At 39.9% G+C, this 19,178-nt stretch overlaps 1 protein-coding gene across 1 annotated transcript in view; it reads left to right on the top strand.

Moving 5' to 3' along the window:
• Positions 1–19,178, top strand: part of dlt (codanin-1 like protein dlt) — a 157,421-nt gene that overhangs the window by 80,727 nt on the left and 57,516 nt on the right. Inside the window, exons 7-8 of the mRNA XM_067142412.2 lie at positions 16,121–16,421; positions 18,133–18,353. Coding sequence (XP_066998513.2) covers positions 16,121–16,421; positions 18,133–18,353 — 522 coding nt within the window. The remainder of the gene's footprint in view (positions 1–16,120; positions 16,422–18,132; positions 18,354–19,178) is intronic.

Below are 19,178 nucleotides of genomic sequence, written 5' to 3'. Positions count from 1 at the left end.
ACTACACAATAGTGGAATAAATTGTATTACAAAATATATTATTATTATTATTATTATTATTATTATTATTATTATTATTATTATTACAAAGGGCGTACTATATTGTTTTACACTTTATTTTTTGTACATCTGGGTATGGTTCACATTTCACTTTTGAAGGTGGTGACGTGTAACTAGTGTCTTGTTCCACCGTTTGGTAGCAGCACACGCACAGTGGCCAACGAATGCACTCATCATAGCCATTTCATAGCAACACTGTCAGCGTAGGAGCAGACAACATGGAAAGCAACCATCAGGGACAGCACTATACTACCTGGTTCCTATGGAAAGAAGGTGTGACCACTGCAAAAATTCATTGGCGCATGGTGGCACTCTGTGGAGAACATGCACCGTCACAGAAAACAATTTACAACTGGGTGGAATGTTGGAAAACAGGCCGCACATTGGTAGACAAGGGAACCAGTGCTGGAAGGAATGTGACATTGTCAACAACAGCCAACATTGCCCGGGTCAAACAGGCTATCCAAGGAAACAAATACATCACATTTACGGAAATGGAGGCAGCCACGGGAATTAGCCGAAACACCCTGCAGCGGATGGTGCACGGCCACTAACAGTAGGGGAAGGTGTCATCCACATGGGTGCCTAGACTCTTGTCTGAAGACAAAAAGCAGAGGCCTGTGATGTGTGCAGAGAACTTTTGCAATGCCATGATCAAGATCCAGCCAACTTCATGACTAGGTTTGCAGCTTGTGACTGGTAATGAGACCGAGGCCATTGATCAAATGGGATTCACGGTGCTGCCACACCCACCATACTCTCCCAACTTGGCACCAAGTGATTATCACCTGTTCGGAAACATGAAGAAATCTCTGCATGGTCGCTGTTTTGCAGATTTTGCAGAACTGGACACAGCTGTCAAGGCATGGGTACACAGCACTCCGCAAGAATGGTTTTAGAAAGGTCTGGAGAGACTGACACATTGATTGCAAAAGTGCATACAGTTACAAGGAGATTGAGTTGAGAAGGTGGACGTAACTGTGTAATGTACTTCATTTGGGTAGAAAAAAATAAAGTGTAAAACAATATAATACACCCTTCATATTATTATTATTATTATTATTATTATTATTATTATTATTATTATTATTATTATTACAGGGTTACCTGTGGAACGCAGAGGTGCAAGAAGGTGCCGGGGTGAATGGATCTAACTACAGTGTCACAAATTGATTTAAAACTTTAACAAAGGTTATATTTTTTTAGAATTTCAAAAATCAACAAATAACAATGTAACATGTACAAGTAGCAATTCATAAACAAGTCTAGGAGAGACAAGATTGGTGGTATAAACAGATCTTGGGCTTCAAGCCCTCACGTTACAGTTCCTGAGCTCCTAGCTCAAATTTACAAAAGGCACAAATTTACACAAGGGCAGAAATCCCTCAATACATGAAGCGCTTGCTCTCAACACACAAAATCAAGCCTCCCAGAGGCCCTTTTACAACACTAGAAAAGAGTTGACGTGCTCTCAGTTTTCCAAGCCTATTTTAGGCGATATCAGAAAATTACAATCTATTGCCATCAAGGCACAACTTACAAATTCAAAACAGAGGTATCTAGTACCCAACCTATTGGGCCGTTGTGGAAAAGAACAGGTTAAGTAAATGGCCCGAAATACAAATTGAATGGAGGCGAGAACGTGCACTCCTAAATATGCATTCTTAAAACCTAAGGGGCACTAGGCCGATGAAACAGGGGCTTTTCCCAAACTATGGAGGTGGCTCGTATAAGAAGGTAATTTACCACACTACAGAATGAAAAGCGTAGTCACCTCAAACCAAGATGAAGGGGAGCTCGAGAGGGTACATCACTCTCTATCCCCGATTTACAGTTAAAAGATTTATGAAATTTTTACATGAACCGAAAGGAGATTTACGTTTTAGGGAAGTTGGTTACATAGTTAAAGTTTCAAACCTTTCCCTCGGGTTAAACTGCGGAGCTAGCAAAAACGAACGATGTTAGATGGCCATTACCTTGCTGAAGAACAGCTGCCTGATGAAAGAGGCGCCTCCCGCCTCCTGCTTGACACACACACTTAGTTAGATGACGATCAAGTGGCCCAGAGACGTGAAAATCCGCAGTTTATAAACTCTCAGGGAAAATTTGGGACCTTTCATGAATAAACTAGACACACCCACAGGATTTTATTGGTTAAATTCAAACATGACACTCAGAATCGGGGAAGAAGCCTGTGATAGGTGGAAAATTAATTACAGAAATTAGGGATTGGCTAGTTTCAAAACTGGTGGAAAGAAAATATAAATATTGCCAACCTAAAAATAAATCAATAAAAAAAACTTATGAATACAAAACTTCTCTAAATCAAAAAGTTCTTTCACTTCGCACCAGGGTGCGTGATCATAGTTTTTTTAGCAGTGCCATCTATGGGAGACTGTCCAAACTTCTTGATGAATGGCAAACAAAACAAGTTGAAATTCACACAGTACAGGAAACTTCACAATAACAAAACTACGTTAAATTACAATAGTGACATCTTCTGAGACAATTTATAAGTTGGTCCTGATTCAACTTCACGGTTTCTCCAGTAGTATTTTTTTTTTTTTTGGCACGAGATTTAAATGCGCGGCGTTGGGGTGTACCTCCCGGTACGGACCTCCCCCCTCCCCTAAATGTCCTTGCAAGGGGTGACATAGAAGAATTTTGAAAAAGTTATTATTTTACTTTGAAGAATATTTTCTAAGTTTTTGTTGATGGGTGGAAACTTGTTAAACTCCAGCTTTAGAGTGTCTTTGTTGCCGTAGAATGTGAAATACATGTTGATAATTTTGACGGCATGTACTGCTGTCGCTGCCGATTTCCAGTTGAGGTCACCTGGACCCCTCAAGTACCCTCAGATACACCTCTCCCTCTACTATGAGAGGGTTAGTCGTGGTGAAGGACGCCGCAGATCAGAAGTGTATCTACAGTCCCCCGATGAGTTGGCGGTAGGGGTGCCGCACCTCAGCCTTTGCCAGGAGATGGACTCCGGCGCGCCGTACACAAGTTGACTTCATGGGAGTGGAGTGGGCCCGTACCCCACCTCAGTGGTGGTACGGCGGCGAATGGCTGCGGGGGCACTGAAACCGTAAGATCTCGGCGACAGAAAAGTGTTGTTGGTGACTTGAGATTAGAGGGTACAGTCTTTGTTGGTGAAGCTGAGGGGCATGCGGCGTGGAAGGCTTTTGCCAATGGTGTGGATATGCAGGAGGTAGGGGCTTGGTAATGGCCACTCAGGAATTGACAGCAGGAAAACCAGAGGAGAAGATCGTATATACAGTTTATATAGATAATAAAATACAATAATTTCGGGCAGAAGGCCTCCAAAAAAAATATAACCTTCAAACTGCTGCTAAACGTTGATTACTAAGTTAACAAAGACATTACACAGGTTTTATCTGCGAGATGTGGACTCTAAAGATCCTCTCTGTGGCTGGATTGCTTACTAATAAGGTAATCGGTGTCAAAAAATCCAATATGATGCATGGCCCATGAAATCTGGGGGCAAGCTTGCCCGCGGGAACAGAGTTTCTTACCATAACTTGATCTCCTACTTTTAAATTGGTAGGCCTCCGTCCACGATCATATCTTTCTCTAACCTTTTCATGAGAAACTTTAAGATTGGCCTTAGCCTTCTTCCATAGATCTCTAATATTATCGGGATCTATTGTCTCTGGTAGAATATCATTAAGTGACCAAAGGTTAGAGAGCGGCGTGTTAGGCACAAATTTAAACATCGAAGAAGCTGGAGTGAACTTATGAGACTCGTGAACTGCCGAATTCAAAGCAAAGGCCAACCAATGCAGGGACGTATCCCACCTGGAATGATCTTCATGATGAAATGCGATAAGCGCCAATCTCGGATTACGTTTGACCCGCTCAGCCAGAGATGGTTGAGGATAATACGCCGAAGTAGTTGCATGAGAGATGGACAGATTCAAACAGAATTTACGGAAGAGATTGAGGTAAAGGCTTTAGCATTATCAGAAACTAAATATTGACACGGACCAAAAGAAGCAAAGATGGAATTTAAACAAGCAATGGTGGACTGAGCGGTAGCCAGCTTAGTCGGAAATGACCAGGAAAATCTTGTGAAACCATCTACACACAAGAATGAATTTGTTGGCATTCCTCTTTGATTAGGGGAAGGTTCCTACGTAGTTGATATAGAGGCGTTCTATGGGGCGCGACGCTTGATGAGAAGATAATAGACTAAGCTTAGTGGACAAGGTGGGTTTACTGAGCAAACAAGATTTACAAGCTTTTACTAATTCTCGAATTTCACCGTCCGTACCTTTCCAGATAAACATTTCTCGGATCTTTTCTCGAGTTTTGAAGATTCCTAAATGCCCCCCTAATGGGGTCTCATGGTAGTTCTTGAAGATCATAGGTACAAGAACAGCTGGAACCACAACTTTTAATCTTTTGATCATACCTCGACGGGCAACATAAAACCCCATTCCTCAACACATAAAGGACGACATGTTCCTCAGAAGAAAGGGTTTCCATAATAGGGGCCAGCACAAGATCTTCACGTTGATATTTTTCAATGTCTCTAAACAACATGGGGGCATCAGTTAGAATGGCATTAATCCCCGAAGGTATGGGCGTGGGAAGGGAGGAACTATCTTCCAATTCGGAGGTCTCTACATCATGAGCGAACATACAGCTTAGTCCATTCGCCACAACATTTTCAGATCTTCTGATATGCCTAACATCAAATTGGAAGGCAGAAATCCTGATGGCCCATCGGGCTATACGACCAGTACGACGCGGCCTAGCTAAGACCCAACTTAATGCTTGATTATCTGTTTCTAGGTCGAACTTGACATGTTCCAGATAGAGGCGGAACTTCTCTAATGCAAATAAGACTGCCAGACCCTCAAGTTCATAGATGGAATACTTGGCTTCTTGAGCCGATAATGTCCCAGATGCATAGGCGATGGGTCGCCTTCCGAGTTCAGTTTCTTGAAGAAGCACAGCAGCCACCGCCGCCGACGAGGCGTCGGTTTGAACGATGAATTTCTTCGAGAAATCAGGCATAGCAAGGACAGGGGCGTTGCAGAGAGCTAATTTTAGATCTTCGAAAGCGGCTTGTTGAGACGGCCCAAACTCAAATTTGATGCCTTTCGTACGGAGTAAGTTCAAGGGCGCCACTCTGTTAGCGAAGTTGGGAATAAATTTCCTGAAGAAATTTCACCATGCTGATGAACCTGGCAATACCTTTGATGACCTTAGGAGGTTTGAAATCACGGATGGCCTGTGTTCTCGAATTATCAATCGAAACACCACCGGGCGACACGATATGGCCTAGAAATGACATGGAAGACTTAGCGAAAGCTACCTTACATAACTTCACAGTTAACCCTGCCTTGCGAAGGCGATTAAGGGCCTCTTTCAGATGAACAAGATGTTCTTCAAAGGTCTCAGAAAATATGACGACATCATCAAGATAATGGTATAAGTATTCAAACTTGATGTCAGAGAAGACCCTATTTAGCAGTCTGGTGAGCACAGCTGCCCCCGTGGGGAGACCGAAAGGCACACGGTTGTACTCATACAAGTTCCAATCCGTGGTAAAAGCTGTTAGATGTTTTGATTCCTTGGCGAGAGGGATCTGATTATACGCCTGATTAAGGTCTAAGATGGTGAAGAACTTAGCTCTTTTTTTTTTTTTTTTTTTTTTATTTTTTTTATTATAATGATTATAATTTCCGAAACCATGAAAAACAAGAGTGAAGGTCGGGAAGAGGCACAGATTGCAACACCACCTTCTGATTTAAAGCCCTGTAGTCAATCACAGGCCTGAAGCCACCTCGGGGTTTCGGAACCAGGAAAATAGGCGATGAATACGCTGACTTAGAGGGTCGAAAGATACCATCCTTTAACATCTGATCGATGATCTCCTTGAGAGACTTCATTTTAGGAGGAGAAAACCTATAAGGTGGAAACCTAACTGGGATCGAATCCGTAACCTCAATCTTGTATTCAATAAGGTCAGTAACACCAAGAGTCTCAGAAAAGACATCAGGAAACGACTGACACAACTTACGAATAGTATCAGCTTGCGCCTGAGGAAGATGTCTAAGCTCTAACAACATCTCATCCTGGGTGGGCGAAACAGATGAACATGATGCAGAATTACATTTAAGCAAGGGAATTTTACAATATTTGGCAAATTTGAAAGTGCACGACTTGCTCTGAATGTTGAGCACTAGACCAGTAGAAGACATGAAATTCGCTCCCAATATTACCGGGCAAGACAAGTTCTTAGCCACAAACAATTTAACTCTCCAGGTGAATTTATAAAAACAAATTTTGGCGAATAGGAAACCTAAAATTTCTAATGGTGAGGAATAGCTGAAACGCATTGAACCGAAGATGAACAATAATCAGAAAATTTACAAACATACTTTAATTTAAATTACCATTCAGCCTAAATAAAAGAACAAACACTCCCTGAGTCTAATAGAGCGGTTACGGGCTCACTATTCAATTCCACTTTCAGAAAAGGTACAAGTGCGTGGGACTCCGCTGCAATCCTAAGGCATTCTTTAGGGCATTCAACTGCGGGGTTAGAAGAACTTAAACCCTGTTCCGAGCTTTCGGAGGTTTTAATCGGGGCTGAGCCTTAGGAAGATGAATTTGCCGACTCAGCCGATGCCACTAGTCACTTTCGATTATTCGAGTTCGCGGAGGTTGCACCAGAAATTGAACAGGAGGAGGTGCTATTGGCATTAGGGCAATTCTTGGCAATGTGAAAAAACGAGCCACATTTAAAACAGCCTTGGGATGACCCTGCTTTGTTCTTTGTCCCACTGGATTTAATCAAAGGGCACTTGTTACGGAGATGATCTGTCAACCCACAAGCATAACATTTGCGGGTGGTGAAAGTTCGGCGAGGTTGAGGCTGAAAGTTACTCGAAGACGGAGGGGGCTCCTTAGCAACTCTTAAGGTGTCGGCATACCGCACTCCTTCGGCTGAGACCGCCATAGCTTCTAATTCAGCTAAGGTTTGAGGACGTGACACAAAACACAAGTACGACCTATAGGGTGGGGAAATACCTTCCACAATGGTCTGGACAATTTGATCCTCTGGGAAATGAAGAGCAAATTCCCTTGTATAAAACTTAATGTCCTGGATGAAGTCGGTGAGATTCTCATCCAGTCGCTGTACTCTGTAATAATACCTTTGAATTAGGGAAGACATGACTCGAGCCGGAATGAAATTAGCTAGCAGATGGGCATGGAAGTCTTCTATAGACGATTGTTCAGCTGTTGCTCTGACTATCTTGTCCGAGAGGACACCAATGGAGTAAGGGTAAATAATCTGAAGAATTTGAGAAGGGGGAAGAGAAAACACTAGAGCGTGATCTTGAAATTCAACTAAAAATCTTAAAAATGAAATGACATCGTTGGAAGAATTAATCGAAAATTTAGAAATTTCCCTAAGCAACATAGCTAAAGGATGAGGCAAACTACAGAAACCCAGGTGACACACTAGGTAACGGCCTAGGGGGTGAAGAGGCTTCAGAAACAGCATTATTTAAAAAGAATGGTGGAATGTATATTCGGCGATCAGACTCATTTCCTAATGGGGCAGAAGTTTGTTGAGTTGCCACGGATTTTCTACCTTCTTCACCCTTGGAAGAATCTTCCTCACTTACAATGTTTACAACGGTGGCCTGGTCGGTTTTGGGGGTAGCTGCCCCAGTTAACAATTGACTAACTCTACTGGACATTCTTGATAGATGATCAGTTAAATTTCTCGCCTCCTTAGCCTGCTTTTCCTTTAATTTTAGAGACAATAGATCGCTCACCCTGTTATAAAAGTGAAACAGTCTTGCCTGCACTTTCTTAAGTTGGTTAGCAGAAGGATCACTCACTTCAAAAAACTAACTACGGATGCTAGCTCAGTGGTGTTGTCAGTGATAGTGGAGAGAGCCTCATCAATATCCTTCTCTCCCAAGGTTGGGATACAAATTGGTAACTGTAATGACTCTTTCAGTTTGGTTGTATCTGCCGCAACCTTGCCTCCAGATTGAACATTTCTAATAGATAATTCGTAAATCAATTCCTCCTTGCACAAGAAGCCGGGATGGAGGACTTTGCGAGGGCCGGACATGATGACAGAAATTTACAAATTTGGAAAAGAAAAGATAAATTTCCAGCGACTGAGAAAATACTTAGAGTTTGGAATGGATTCAATGTTTAGCCAACAAAAGGGGCTTAATAGAGACCCATTCAACTACGCTCTGCTACCACTTGTTACGGGGTTACCCGTGGAACGCAGAGGTAAAAGAAGGTGCCAGGGTGAATGGGTCTAACTACAATGTCACGAATTGATTTAAAACTTTAACAAAGTATATTTTTTTAGAATATCAAGAATCAACAAATAACAATGTAACAGGTACAAGTAGCAATTCATAAACAAGTCTAGGAGAGACAAGATTGGTGGTATAAACAGATCTTGGGCTTCAAGCCCTCACGTTACAGTTCCTGAGCTCCTAGCTCAAATTTACAAAAGGCACAAATTTACACAAGGGCAGAAATCCCTCAATTCATGGAGCGCTTGCTCCCAACACACAATATCAAGCCTCCCAGAGGCCCTTTTACAACACTAGAAAAGAGCTGGCGTACTCTCAGTTTTCCAAGCCCATTTTAGGCGATATCAGAAAATTACAATCGATCGCCATCAAGGCACAACTTACAAATTCGAAACAAAGATATCTAGTACCCAACCTATTGGGCCGTTGTGGAAAAGAACAGATTAAGTAAATGGCCCGAAACACAAATTGAATGGAGGCGAGAACTTGCACTCCTAAATATGCATTCTTAAAACCTAAGGGGCACTAGGTCGGTGAAACAGGGGCTATTCCCAAACTATGGAGGTGACTCGTATAAGAAGTTAATTTACACGCTACAGAATGAAAAACATAGTTACCTCAAACCAAGATGAAGGGGAGCTCGAGGGTACATCACTCTTTATCCCCGATTTACAGTTAAAAGATTTATGAAATTTTTACATGAACCGAAAGGAGATTTACATTTCAGAGAAGTTGGTTTCATAGCTAAAGTTTCGAACCTTTCCCTCGGGTTAAACTGCGGAGCTAGCAAAAACGAACGATGTTAGATGTCCATTACCTTGCTGAAGAGCTGCTGCCCAATGAAAGAGGCGCCTCCAGCCTCCTGCTTGACACACACACTTAGTTAGATGACGATCAAGTGGCCAAGAGACGTGAAAATCCGCAGTTTATAAACCCTCGGGGAAAGTTTGAGACTTTTCATGAATAAACAAGACACACCCACCGGATTTTATTGGTTAAATTCAAACGTGACACTCAGAATCGGGGAAGAAGCCTGTGATAGGTGGAAAATTAATTACAGAAATTAGGGATTGGCTAGTTTCAAAACTGGTGGAAAGAAAAGATAAATATTACCAACCCAAAAATAAATCAATATAAAAAACTTATGAATACAAAACTTCTCTAAATCAAGAAATCAAAGTTTTAAATCAATTCGTGACATTGTAGTTAGACCCATTCACCCGGGCACCTTCTTTCACCTGTGCGTTTCACGGGTAACCCCGTAACAAGTGGTAGCAGAGCGTGGTTGAATGGGTCTCTATTAAGCCCCTTTTGTCGGATAAACATCTTTGCATGATCATAGTTTTTTAGCAGTGCCATCTATGGCAGACTGTCCAAACTTCTTGATGAATGGCAAACAAAACAAGTAGAAATTCACACAGTACAGGAAACTTCACAATAACAAAACTACGTTAAATTACAGTAGTGACATCTTCTGAGTCAATTTATAAGTTCGTCCAGGTTCAACTTCACGGTTTCTCCAGTAGAGGAGTTCTTTTTAGGCGCAAGATTTAAATGCGTGGCGTTGGGTTGTAGCTCCCAGTACAATTATTATTATTATTATTATTATTATTATTATTATTATTATTATTATTATTGTCCAGTGTAGGCCATGAAATGTAAAATAAAAAAATTATCATCTAAAATTAATTATCATCATCACCATCATCATTGTTTATCACTTATAGATATTGACGATCACACCCATTAACATTTAAATTAAGATCGATGACCTCTGACTAAGTATCCAGTATGTGATATACACTTAAATTGAACTTTTAACTCATATCAGTGTGAATTAATATAAAAATTTCTCATTCCTGATTATTACATGAACACACAGATATAGTATCATCTGATGACTGAGGGCCTGTACTATCACAGCCAGATAAAAGTGCGGTATAAATTTATTTGGCAGTTTGGACATTTATCTGGAAGTTCGGTTGAAAAAGCGTACTATGACTTTCGTTTAAGTGCAGTCTGGGAAAATATTCTCGAGTATAGCTATGCCGAAGTTGGAGAGGCTGTTAACGCTCTTATCTGGGACTTCACTCCTATCGGGGACGTTATTGTAAAGAATCAAGATGGCTACACATCAAGAGGAATCTACATCTGCATGATGCTGTGCGAAATTAAGTTGTTACAATGTAATCTATGTATATATTTATAAAGTATGTCATGCTTCCTGTCCAGCTATCACAGAAAAAGATTTCCCAAGCTAGCAAGTTGTTGCTACTGACTATATCAGTAGCACACAAGCAGTCAACAGCAAGCTTCATGGGTAGCCGTGGTCGTTAGGGCAACATTATTTGTTGCTAAGCAGTTTTGTCGTGGGTTCGAGTCCCAAGAGTCTAACATTTTTTACCTTCTAAATGATAGTCGGTAGGGTACTAGAGGTGATAGTACACATTTCCTAATCATTAAAATGCGTGTCAAAAGCGTAGGTTCTATTCCAAATCTATCCGCGACGCACATATGGAGTAAAGGTATACGACGTTTGTTCATGGCGATTCGTCCGTCGAATGAGGATGATAAGGAGATTATATTTCTTTTACTTCATAACAACTTGCTACAAAAGTATTTACGCTAAAGGGAGATAAATGCTTGCCAGTTACGATTCTCACATTGTATTGAAAAGAAAGAAACTAACTACGTATTCAATGAGCAAGCAATAAATTGAATTAATAATAAATTTAATGATCCTACGATGCATCAGTGGCCTTAATTACGATTATAAGCTTTACTTTCGCCGTAACGCGCATCCTCGTGAAACATTTCTTCGTATGTGTATATTTCAGTCCTGTGTTTTTGACCTGAACTTCCACATTACAGCTTAATAAGAGTCTGATATTGGATTCTAGTAATACAATTTCAAAAGAAATAGAGCTAAACAAACGAAAACACCAGAGAACACGTATACCAACGCACTAAATTTCACTATATTTTCAGTAACCTTATTACCAACCCAATAAAAATGTTACTACATCTTCCGCATTACAATACCGTCGTTAAAATCCGTTGGTAGTACGCAAGAAAATATTTAACTTCTAGTTTGCAAAACTGCAGCCTACGTATCTGGCTGTTTACCTGACAGTCGTAGTACATGCCCTGAATCTTCCCAAGATATCATTGAATAATGTAGATTATAAACTAGTAATCGATGACGTAAAATAATCTGAAAAAGATGGGTACCGTAGTTAGCCCGATGACACTTGCGGTATTCTTCAAATTTGGTCAACGTGGCCTTTTTTAGCCTTATTAAAGTTTATGTGGACAATTAATAAGACAAAGGAATCTTCACAAAAAGAAAACTATTTACATAATAGAGGAAAAAGGGTAGCCTACTTATCTATTTTTGACCCTGTTGGTAGATGATGATAGATTAGTCAGTCATCCACCGAGGCTTCCATACACCCTCATTTTGGATTTACGGTATGGTATTTGCCATTACAGTAAAGGGAAATCGGAGCCTTGAAAACAGACAGTCTTGAGGGCAGCAGATTTTCTTGTCCATTCTCTCGAGAGGAAGTTGCTATGGCTTTAAAAGATGTGAAATCAGGAAAAGCCCCTGGTTTCGATGGCATTCACTCAGAATTTTTAGTGCATGCTGGGAAATATGCAATGATCTGGTTAGCAAAGTTCTACTCCAATATCTTAGAAACAGGGTCCATCCCTCGACTTCTGAAACAGACAAAGATCATCGCTATTCTCAAACCAGGTAAATCTTGTAAAAATCCTCAAAGCTACTGCCCAATTGCACTTCTGAGTGTGGTTTACAAATTACTGGAGAGACTTCTTTACAACAGAATTGGCTCAGTAGTTCTTGACCATCTACCCATTGAACAAGCGGCCTTTCACCCAAATCGAACTTGCACAGACCGGGTACTCTCTCTCTGACTACACATATTGAAGCTGGTTTTCAAAATTACCTAAAAACCTTAGTTGTGTTCGTGGACCTTACTGCAGCATACAATACAGAATGGAGACAAGGACTCATCTACAAACTGCTTCGAATAATACCTTGCAAAAAAAATCGGCAAGCTCATCGAAAACATGCTTATAGACAGGAGGTTTTGTGTAATTTTGGGAAACAAGACAAGTAAAGAAAGGATCCTTAATAACGGTCTTCCTCAATGATCGGTAGTAGCACCTCTGCTGTTTAACATATATATCAGACTTACTGAAAACAGCCTCTAACGCATTTGGTTATGCGGATGACTGGGCATTTGCAACGCAGGGCAAATCTATGGAGAACACCGAAGATATGCTGACAGCTGATCTCTCCACCTTAGATCAGTACTTTCGTAAGTGGAGACTTATGCCAAGTTTGAGTAAAACTGAAGTCTCATGTTTCCATCTCAACAACAAACTGGCCCACCGTGAACTTAATGTCAAATTCAAGAACACTAGACTTCCTCACAACAAACGCCCAAAATACCTCGGAGTAACCCTTGACAGAACACTGTCCTTCAAGGAACATCTGAAGATGACAAAAGCTAAACTCCAGTCAAGGAACAATATCAACAAACTGTGTGGCACCACCTGGGGTTCTTCTGCTTCGACCTTACGAACTTCAGCCCTTGCCCTTGTCTTCTCAACTGCAGAATATTGCTCTCCAGTCTGGCTGAATAGCTGTTACACAAAACTGGTTGATAAATCATACTTTGCGCATAATATCGGGAACCATAAAATCTACCCGCACTTTTTGGCTACCACTTCTGAGCCATATTCCTCCACCTCACCTACGGAGAAAGAATGCCTTGTTGCGTGAGTACCAGAAGCTGTCAAGGAATTCCAATCTGCCAGTTCATGCCTTGAACAACAGACTTCGGTCTAGAAATCCACCAGTAAGGACTGCCAAAATCCTGGTTGACAAATTCAGCCTGCAGCAGGATTGGATTCAAGAATGGACTTATATGGTTCCAGCAGAGTATCAGAACTTCCCCTATATTACAAGAATACCAATAGGATTTGACCTACCTCGCAAAACCTGGACAACCGTCAGTCGTATCAGGACAGGCCATGGAAAGTGCGCTGACTTCCTCTATAAATGGGGCAAACTTCCCTCCCCGGAATGTAGCTGCAGTGCCCCTAAGCAAACAGTTCATCATATAGTGGAACAATGCCCCCTGAGTGCTTATCAGGGTAGCCCAAAAGATTTCTTGACCCAAATCCTTCTTGTATAGACTATTTGCAGGGCATGATGGTGAAATTGTAACCTACATAGTGTATTGTATATTTAATTTGTGATTGTGTGTTTTTATTTTTAATGTCATATGCTAAATAAATAATAAATGCCATTCCAGTTCCATATAATAACTGACTTTTGCAGTCCTCCTCATGTTTCATCTGAAACTTAAAGAAACATCTCTTAACAATTTATATATACCAAACTACTCAGAATCTCACACTGACAATACATCAGTCTTCCTCGAGAATTCTGGGGGAGGCAAAAATTCGAGAGAAAAAACCGACTAAAAAAGTAAGATAGCCACATACAACATAAGAACTATGAGACTAGGTGAAGACCTGGAAAGACTAGATCTGCATGACATAAAATGGGATATTCTGGGTATCTGTGAGACTCGCCTTCAAGGAGAAAAAGCTAAGACCCTTCCATCAGGTCATGTCATCGTACGTAATAACGGGGATGCTTCTACACATGGGATTGCTATTCTTGTCAATAAAAATATCAAAGAATTCATACACAAGATGATTTGTGTCTCTCTCAGGGTGATATATATCATCCTAAAATTGAATAGTAAATTCTCCATACAAGTCATACACGTCTATGCTCCAACCAGTACTTCTAACGAAGAGGAAGTGGAACATCTTGATTTATCAGTTTCATTTTTCGTATTGACAGTCATCGTATATTATAGACAAAGTTTCCACCTTTTCAATACAAATTTATTTATATAAAAATTCAATCTACAGTACCGGTTTCGACCTTTTTATATGTGGTCATCCTCAGCTGTACACTATTACCTTCACATAAGTCAAGTTTATTGATTTGCCTTGTCCATTATAAAAGTCATGATATAGAGTATGTCTTACGTTCTAATTGGGCATGCTTAAAGTTAAAATTAACTGTATATACAATCTAAAATAACTGTGGGTGAATCTTCTTAGGCCTAAAAATCGTGTAGGTGAATTATTATTAAATATACAGGTACATTATCATTTTAAAATATGTGGTACATGTTGAATGGCATGTTAAAATATAACATGAACTGTATAGAGCTGAGGATGACTACATATAAAAAGGTCGAAACCGGTACTGTAGATTGAATTTTTATATAAATAAATTTGTATTGAAAAGGTGGAAACTTTCTTGTCTATAACATAGGAAGTGGAACAGCTGTATGAAGATATCACCAAAGCGAAAAATTCAGAAAAGACACAACTCTGTATCATCATTCGAGACTTCAATGCAAAAGTGGGTCAAAAGGAAATCAGAGACCCAGAGAACATGGGTACATATGGACTAGGCGATCGAAACGAAAGAGGAGAAAGATTGATAGAATATCTCACCGCCGAAAATCTCTATTGCATGAATACTTTCTTTAAAAAGCCCATCCAACGAAAATGGACATGGAAGAGCCCCGATGGACAAACCAAGAATGAGATAGATTTTATCCTGACCAGCAAGAAGAAATGTTCTCAACAGATTTGATACAGGAAGCGACCATAGGCTAGTTCGAGCAACCTTCACATTTAATCTCAACCTTGAACGGTCCAAAATGACAAGGGGGTACACTTTTCCAAGAGTAGAGGACTTAGAAAAACATCAATCATCATCATCTGATTGTTGGATTGTATGGCGCAAACCAATTGGAGGCCGCACACTCACATATAAATACAGCTGCTTCCCAAACAACTTTCGCAGTCGCCAGTGGGATACAGGAGAGCGTATCTACACGATGCCACAGAAGATGACTACCGCAGCAGTAGTCGTAGTAGTGGAAGAAACGAGAGGAGTGGACCACGGCATAATAGCCCGGAAGATGTTTATTATATTGACACCGGCCGTGAAAGCCTTCATACTTTAATAACTTCTGTTACCGTCTAGACTACATGAACATGTGACTCATTGAAGATAGACTGTTCTTACATTTTAATTTGTGATTTTGTCCTCATTTTAGAGTGGCATACAAAACTTTTAGACTGAGAGGTTTCCAACCTTACCACAACCTTGTTTTGTTTTAGATTTATCATCATGTATCACCTATATTTGATATATTCTTTCTCGTTGGTTTTAATGATACTCTTTCAACTTCAATTCGTGTAGCTTTTAATACTTTTTTTTCACTGAGGATGGCTTAAAATGAGCTGAAGCATGTTTGATTAAAAATCACTCCATCGAAAGATAGATACCTGTATTGAACAGGAGGACGTAATAGAAACTTTTCTATTGCCCATTGTCAACTGTCTGAGCTACTCAGCCTGGCAAGAGTGCATTGTTACATAGACTTCCGATAATTTCATTAATTATTTGGCAATGTGAGTGTCTTGGTTAATGAAGAGTCTCAGATAATCGTGTTTATATGGTATACATTTAGTTGAATTTCATGTATATTTAAATTTATAGGAGATCTTTTCATGTTAAAACAATGCAAATGTATTCTCAGACGATATATTTTATCATGTAATTCACTCATTTCACTGAGTGCTGGGATTTGTCTTGGTTGCAGTTGTTGCCACAAATTGATGTACTAACCTGCTTACGAGATGCACTTAGTCTGAAGAAACTCACACTGACTGTCCCATGGTGTGTTCAGTTCCTGGCTATGGCAGACAATGTGTCCCTTCGTCTCCCCTACTACCATAGAGTCTTGGACCTAATGTTTGGCATATACCGTGTATTGCCCGCAAGTAAATCACTTAGTCCTCTTGGTCGACTGCTGCTGGAGCTCACGTTGGGGTGGCTTTTTGAATTGCCACACTTCCCAGAGGGCCTCTATTATACTTGGTGCTTGGACCAAGAGAGATCAGGTACTTTTTATGCTTGCTATATAAACTTTGAATAATACTTTTTTTTATTATAATAGGGGTTTAAGCCCTTCACCAGATGCTTCTTTTTTTCTTTTACCTCTCTCTTGCTCACTATATGTTGGGTTGATGCAAAACTCCATGCGTCCGGATAGAATTTGGCACCACTAAGTTTTTTTTTTTTTTTTGTGTTAAAAATGAAGCCATATTTTCCAGTGTTGACTTAGTTAAATGTAACAAAGGCTTTTCAGTCTGTCAAACACACAGCAAATACAATGTAAATGTTAGTGTGTGTTTTACAGATATGTTTATAGTGTTTTAATTTACATTGTATTTGCTGTGGGCCAGTATCCAGTATTCGGGAGATAGTAGGTTCGAACCCCACTGTCGGCAGCCCTGAAAATGGTTTTCCGTGGTTTCCCATTTTCACACCAGGCAAATGCTGGGGCTGTACCTTAATTAAGGCCACGGCCGCTTCCTTCCCACTCCTAGGCTTTTCCTGTCCCATCGTCGCCATAAGACCTATCTGTGTCGGTGCGACGTAAAACAACTAGCAAAAAAAAAAAAGTATTTGCTGTGTGTTTGACAGACTGAAAAGCCTTTGTTACATTTATACATACCACTGAGATAGCTAGGAGCTTGTTTGTCAGTTGTCGTTTAGAGTGCCATTGCTGTGCTTGTGGTGCTCTGCTGCTGCTGCTCTGAAGAAAGGGAATTTTTAGAAGAGCGGTTGAAGATGGAGTGCCAAGTTGTGGAAAATGAACATTTCTGACTTATTCTTCTGTTTGAATTAAACAGAAAAGCAAAAATAGTTGAGGTGGCTTTAGACATTTGCCCCGTTTGTCAGCTCTTCGTAACCTTGGTTGTTCTCGTCACAATCGAACCACTGACAAATATTGTCTTTGTCAACTTCCTCTCCACCCGGGGCAGTTTTTACAGCTTCATTCACCGTACTAACTGTATCGGCTTCATCAAATCCAAGAAATCCATCATCTTCAGAAATATCTGGGACGATTTTTTTCCAAGACTGCACAATTGTGAATGGTTTTGTTTTTTCCCAAGCCGAATCGCGGTTAAGCCGCAACGCGGTTGATCCTAATACAGTAAATCGAGAGTTGAGTGTGTTATTATTTTATTATGTATATATCATCGTCATGTAAATGCTATATGCCAAATATTAATTTTTGTTTGTTTTGAATTATTTGTGGAAATCCTTTGTTGATATCTTGGTAAAATTCCCTACATTAACAATATTTTGAACCTTTGGTCTAGTACTGTAAAAATAAAAAATCAACTTTGCTTCATGGATAAAACCTGGGACTGCAATGCTGTGCATGCTTTTTGTGGAATTTGTTTAAAGAAAAGTTTGTATGTTCTTTTGACTTGTATTTTATTAAGTATGAACAATATTGTTGATCAGTTCCAAGCTAAATTTAATTTTTAAATGAATACAACTTCATAATTGGTTACCTTAATCATGTGATTCAAATTTGAACTTGTTGAGACATTGGCTGTGTAGACAAAATGTAAATAATACACAGAATGTGATATATAATATTATATGCATTCAAAGATCAGTTATGTTGGTTAGTATGGTTTGCAGACTTGTGTGTTAAGTAATTCTTATCTTTAATTTTCCTATTGGGTTAAAGATACAAAATATGTGAAAACTATGTTCTATATAGCTTTTGTTAATCTATGTTCCATTCTCTAGGAGGAATTGGAAACCTGTTTCTAGTAGAAACTTCTGCTCAGCCTGCTGTTGATTGTCTTGACTTGGTGGATGCGAGATGTCTAAATGTATGTTGTCCATTCTTGGATGAAGTCAAGTTACTTCTGGCATCTAACACCTCTAATACTGAGACTGTGAGACATATTACCCCAGTGCCAGCTTCATTTGATGTCAATAAGCAATCTGCACCAAGGCAACTAGAGGTAAGAATGTTACTTTAAAATCTCTCACTGAACACGAGATCTTCTATCCAAAAGATCTAGAAAGCTGAAATTTGGAACAAAGGTTCATCTTCTGCCCTGGAGATGCTCTAAGAAAGAATTTTTCAAAATTCAGCTTCTGTCCCAGATTTAGCCCCTTTGCTCATTAGCATAAGGCTAAATAGGCAAAAATCAAATTTGTTGTACAAGGACGATTAAGTCTTACGATGCAAGGAACAAATCTTGGTAATTCTCTACATTACCGAAAACCAAGATATGCTTCTGTGTTCTATCAGACAGCTTTATACTATTCGTTGAACAAACTTTTATTCGTCATACACATCTTTTTTTCTTTTTTTAAATACGTGTCTTCTATCTTTTATTCTTAAAACTTTCCACCTATTCTGACTCATTTTGGTCACAACGCTATAGTGGTTCTACCAGGCATTTCTAGAACTCCTGTATACTGTAGTTCCTGCTTCTGTATACTGTAAAACAGTGATCCTCAAACTTGCGAGTATGCCCCCTGGAGGGGCAGAGAGTGATAAAGGGGGACGTTGGCTCTGATTGAAATATTTATATTTCATATTCTAGAACAAATATTACTATCCTCAGATTCTCATATCTATGAACCTAGGCAGAAAGCTCTTCCACCACCATTCAAGACTAATAAACTCGTACTTTGGCTATCTTATTTCACAAGGACTGACCAGCACCCTTTCACCCACCACCCGCAGCAGTATCAACTTACCAAATGCATAACAACCACTAATGAAAATAAGCCTCTTAACATTGTGACCGCCACTTCCTTACAAGAATAGATCCTTT

Source organism: Anabrus simplex, chromosome 1 (assembly GCF_040414725.1).
Source record: "Anabrus simplex isolate iqAnaSimp1 chromosome 1, ASM4041472v1, whole genome shotgun sequence".
Taxonomy (NCBI): Eukaryota; Metazoa; Arthropoda; class Insecta; order Orthoptera; family Tettigoniidae; genus Anabrus; species Anabrus simplex.
The sequence above is the reverse complement of the archived record's forward strand: the minus strand, read 5'-3'. Positions and strand labels throughout refer to the sequence as shown.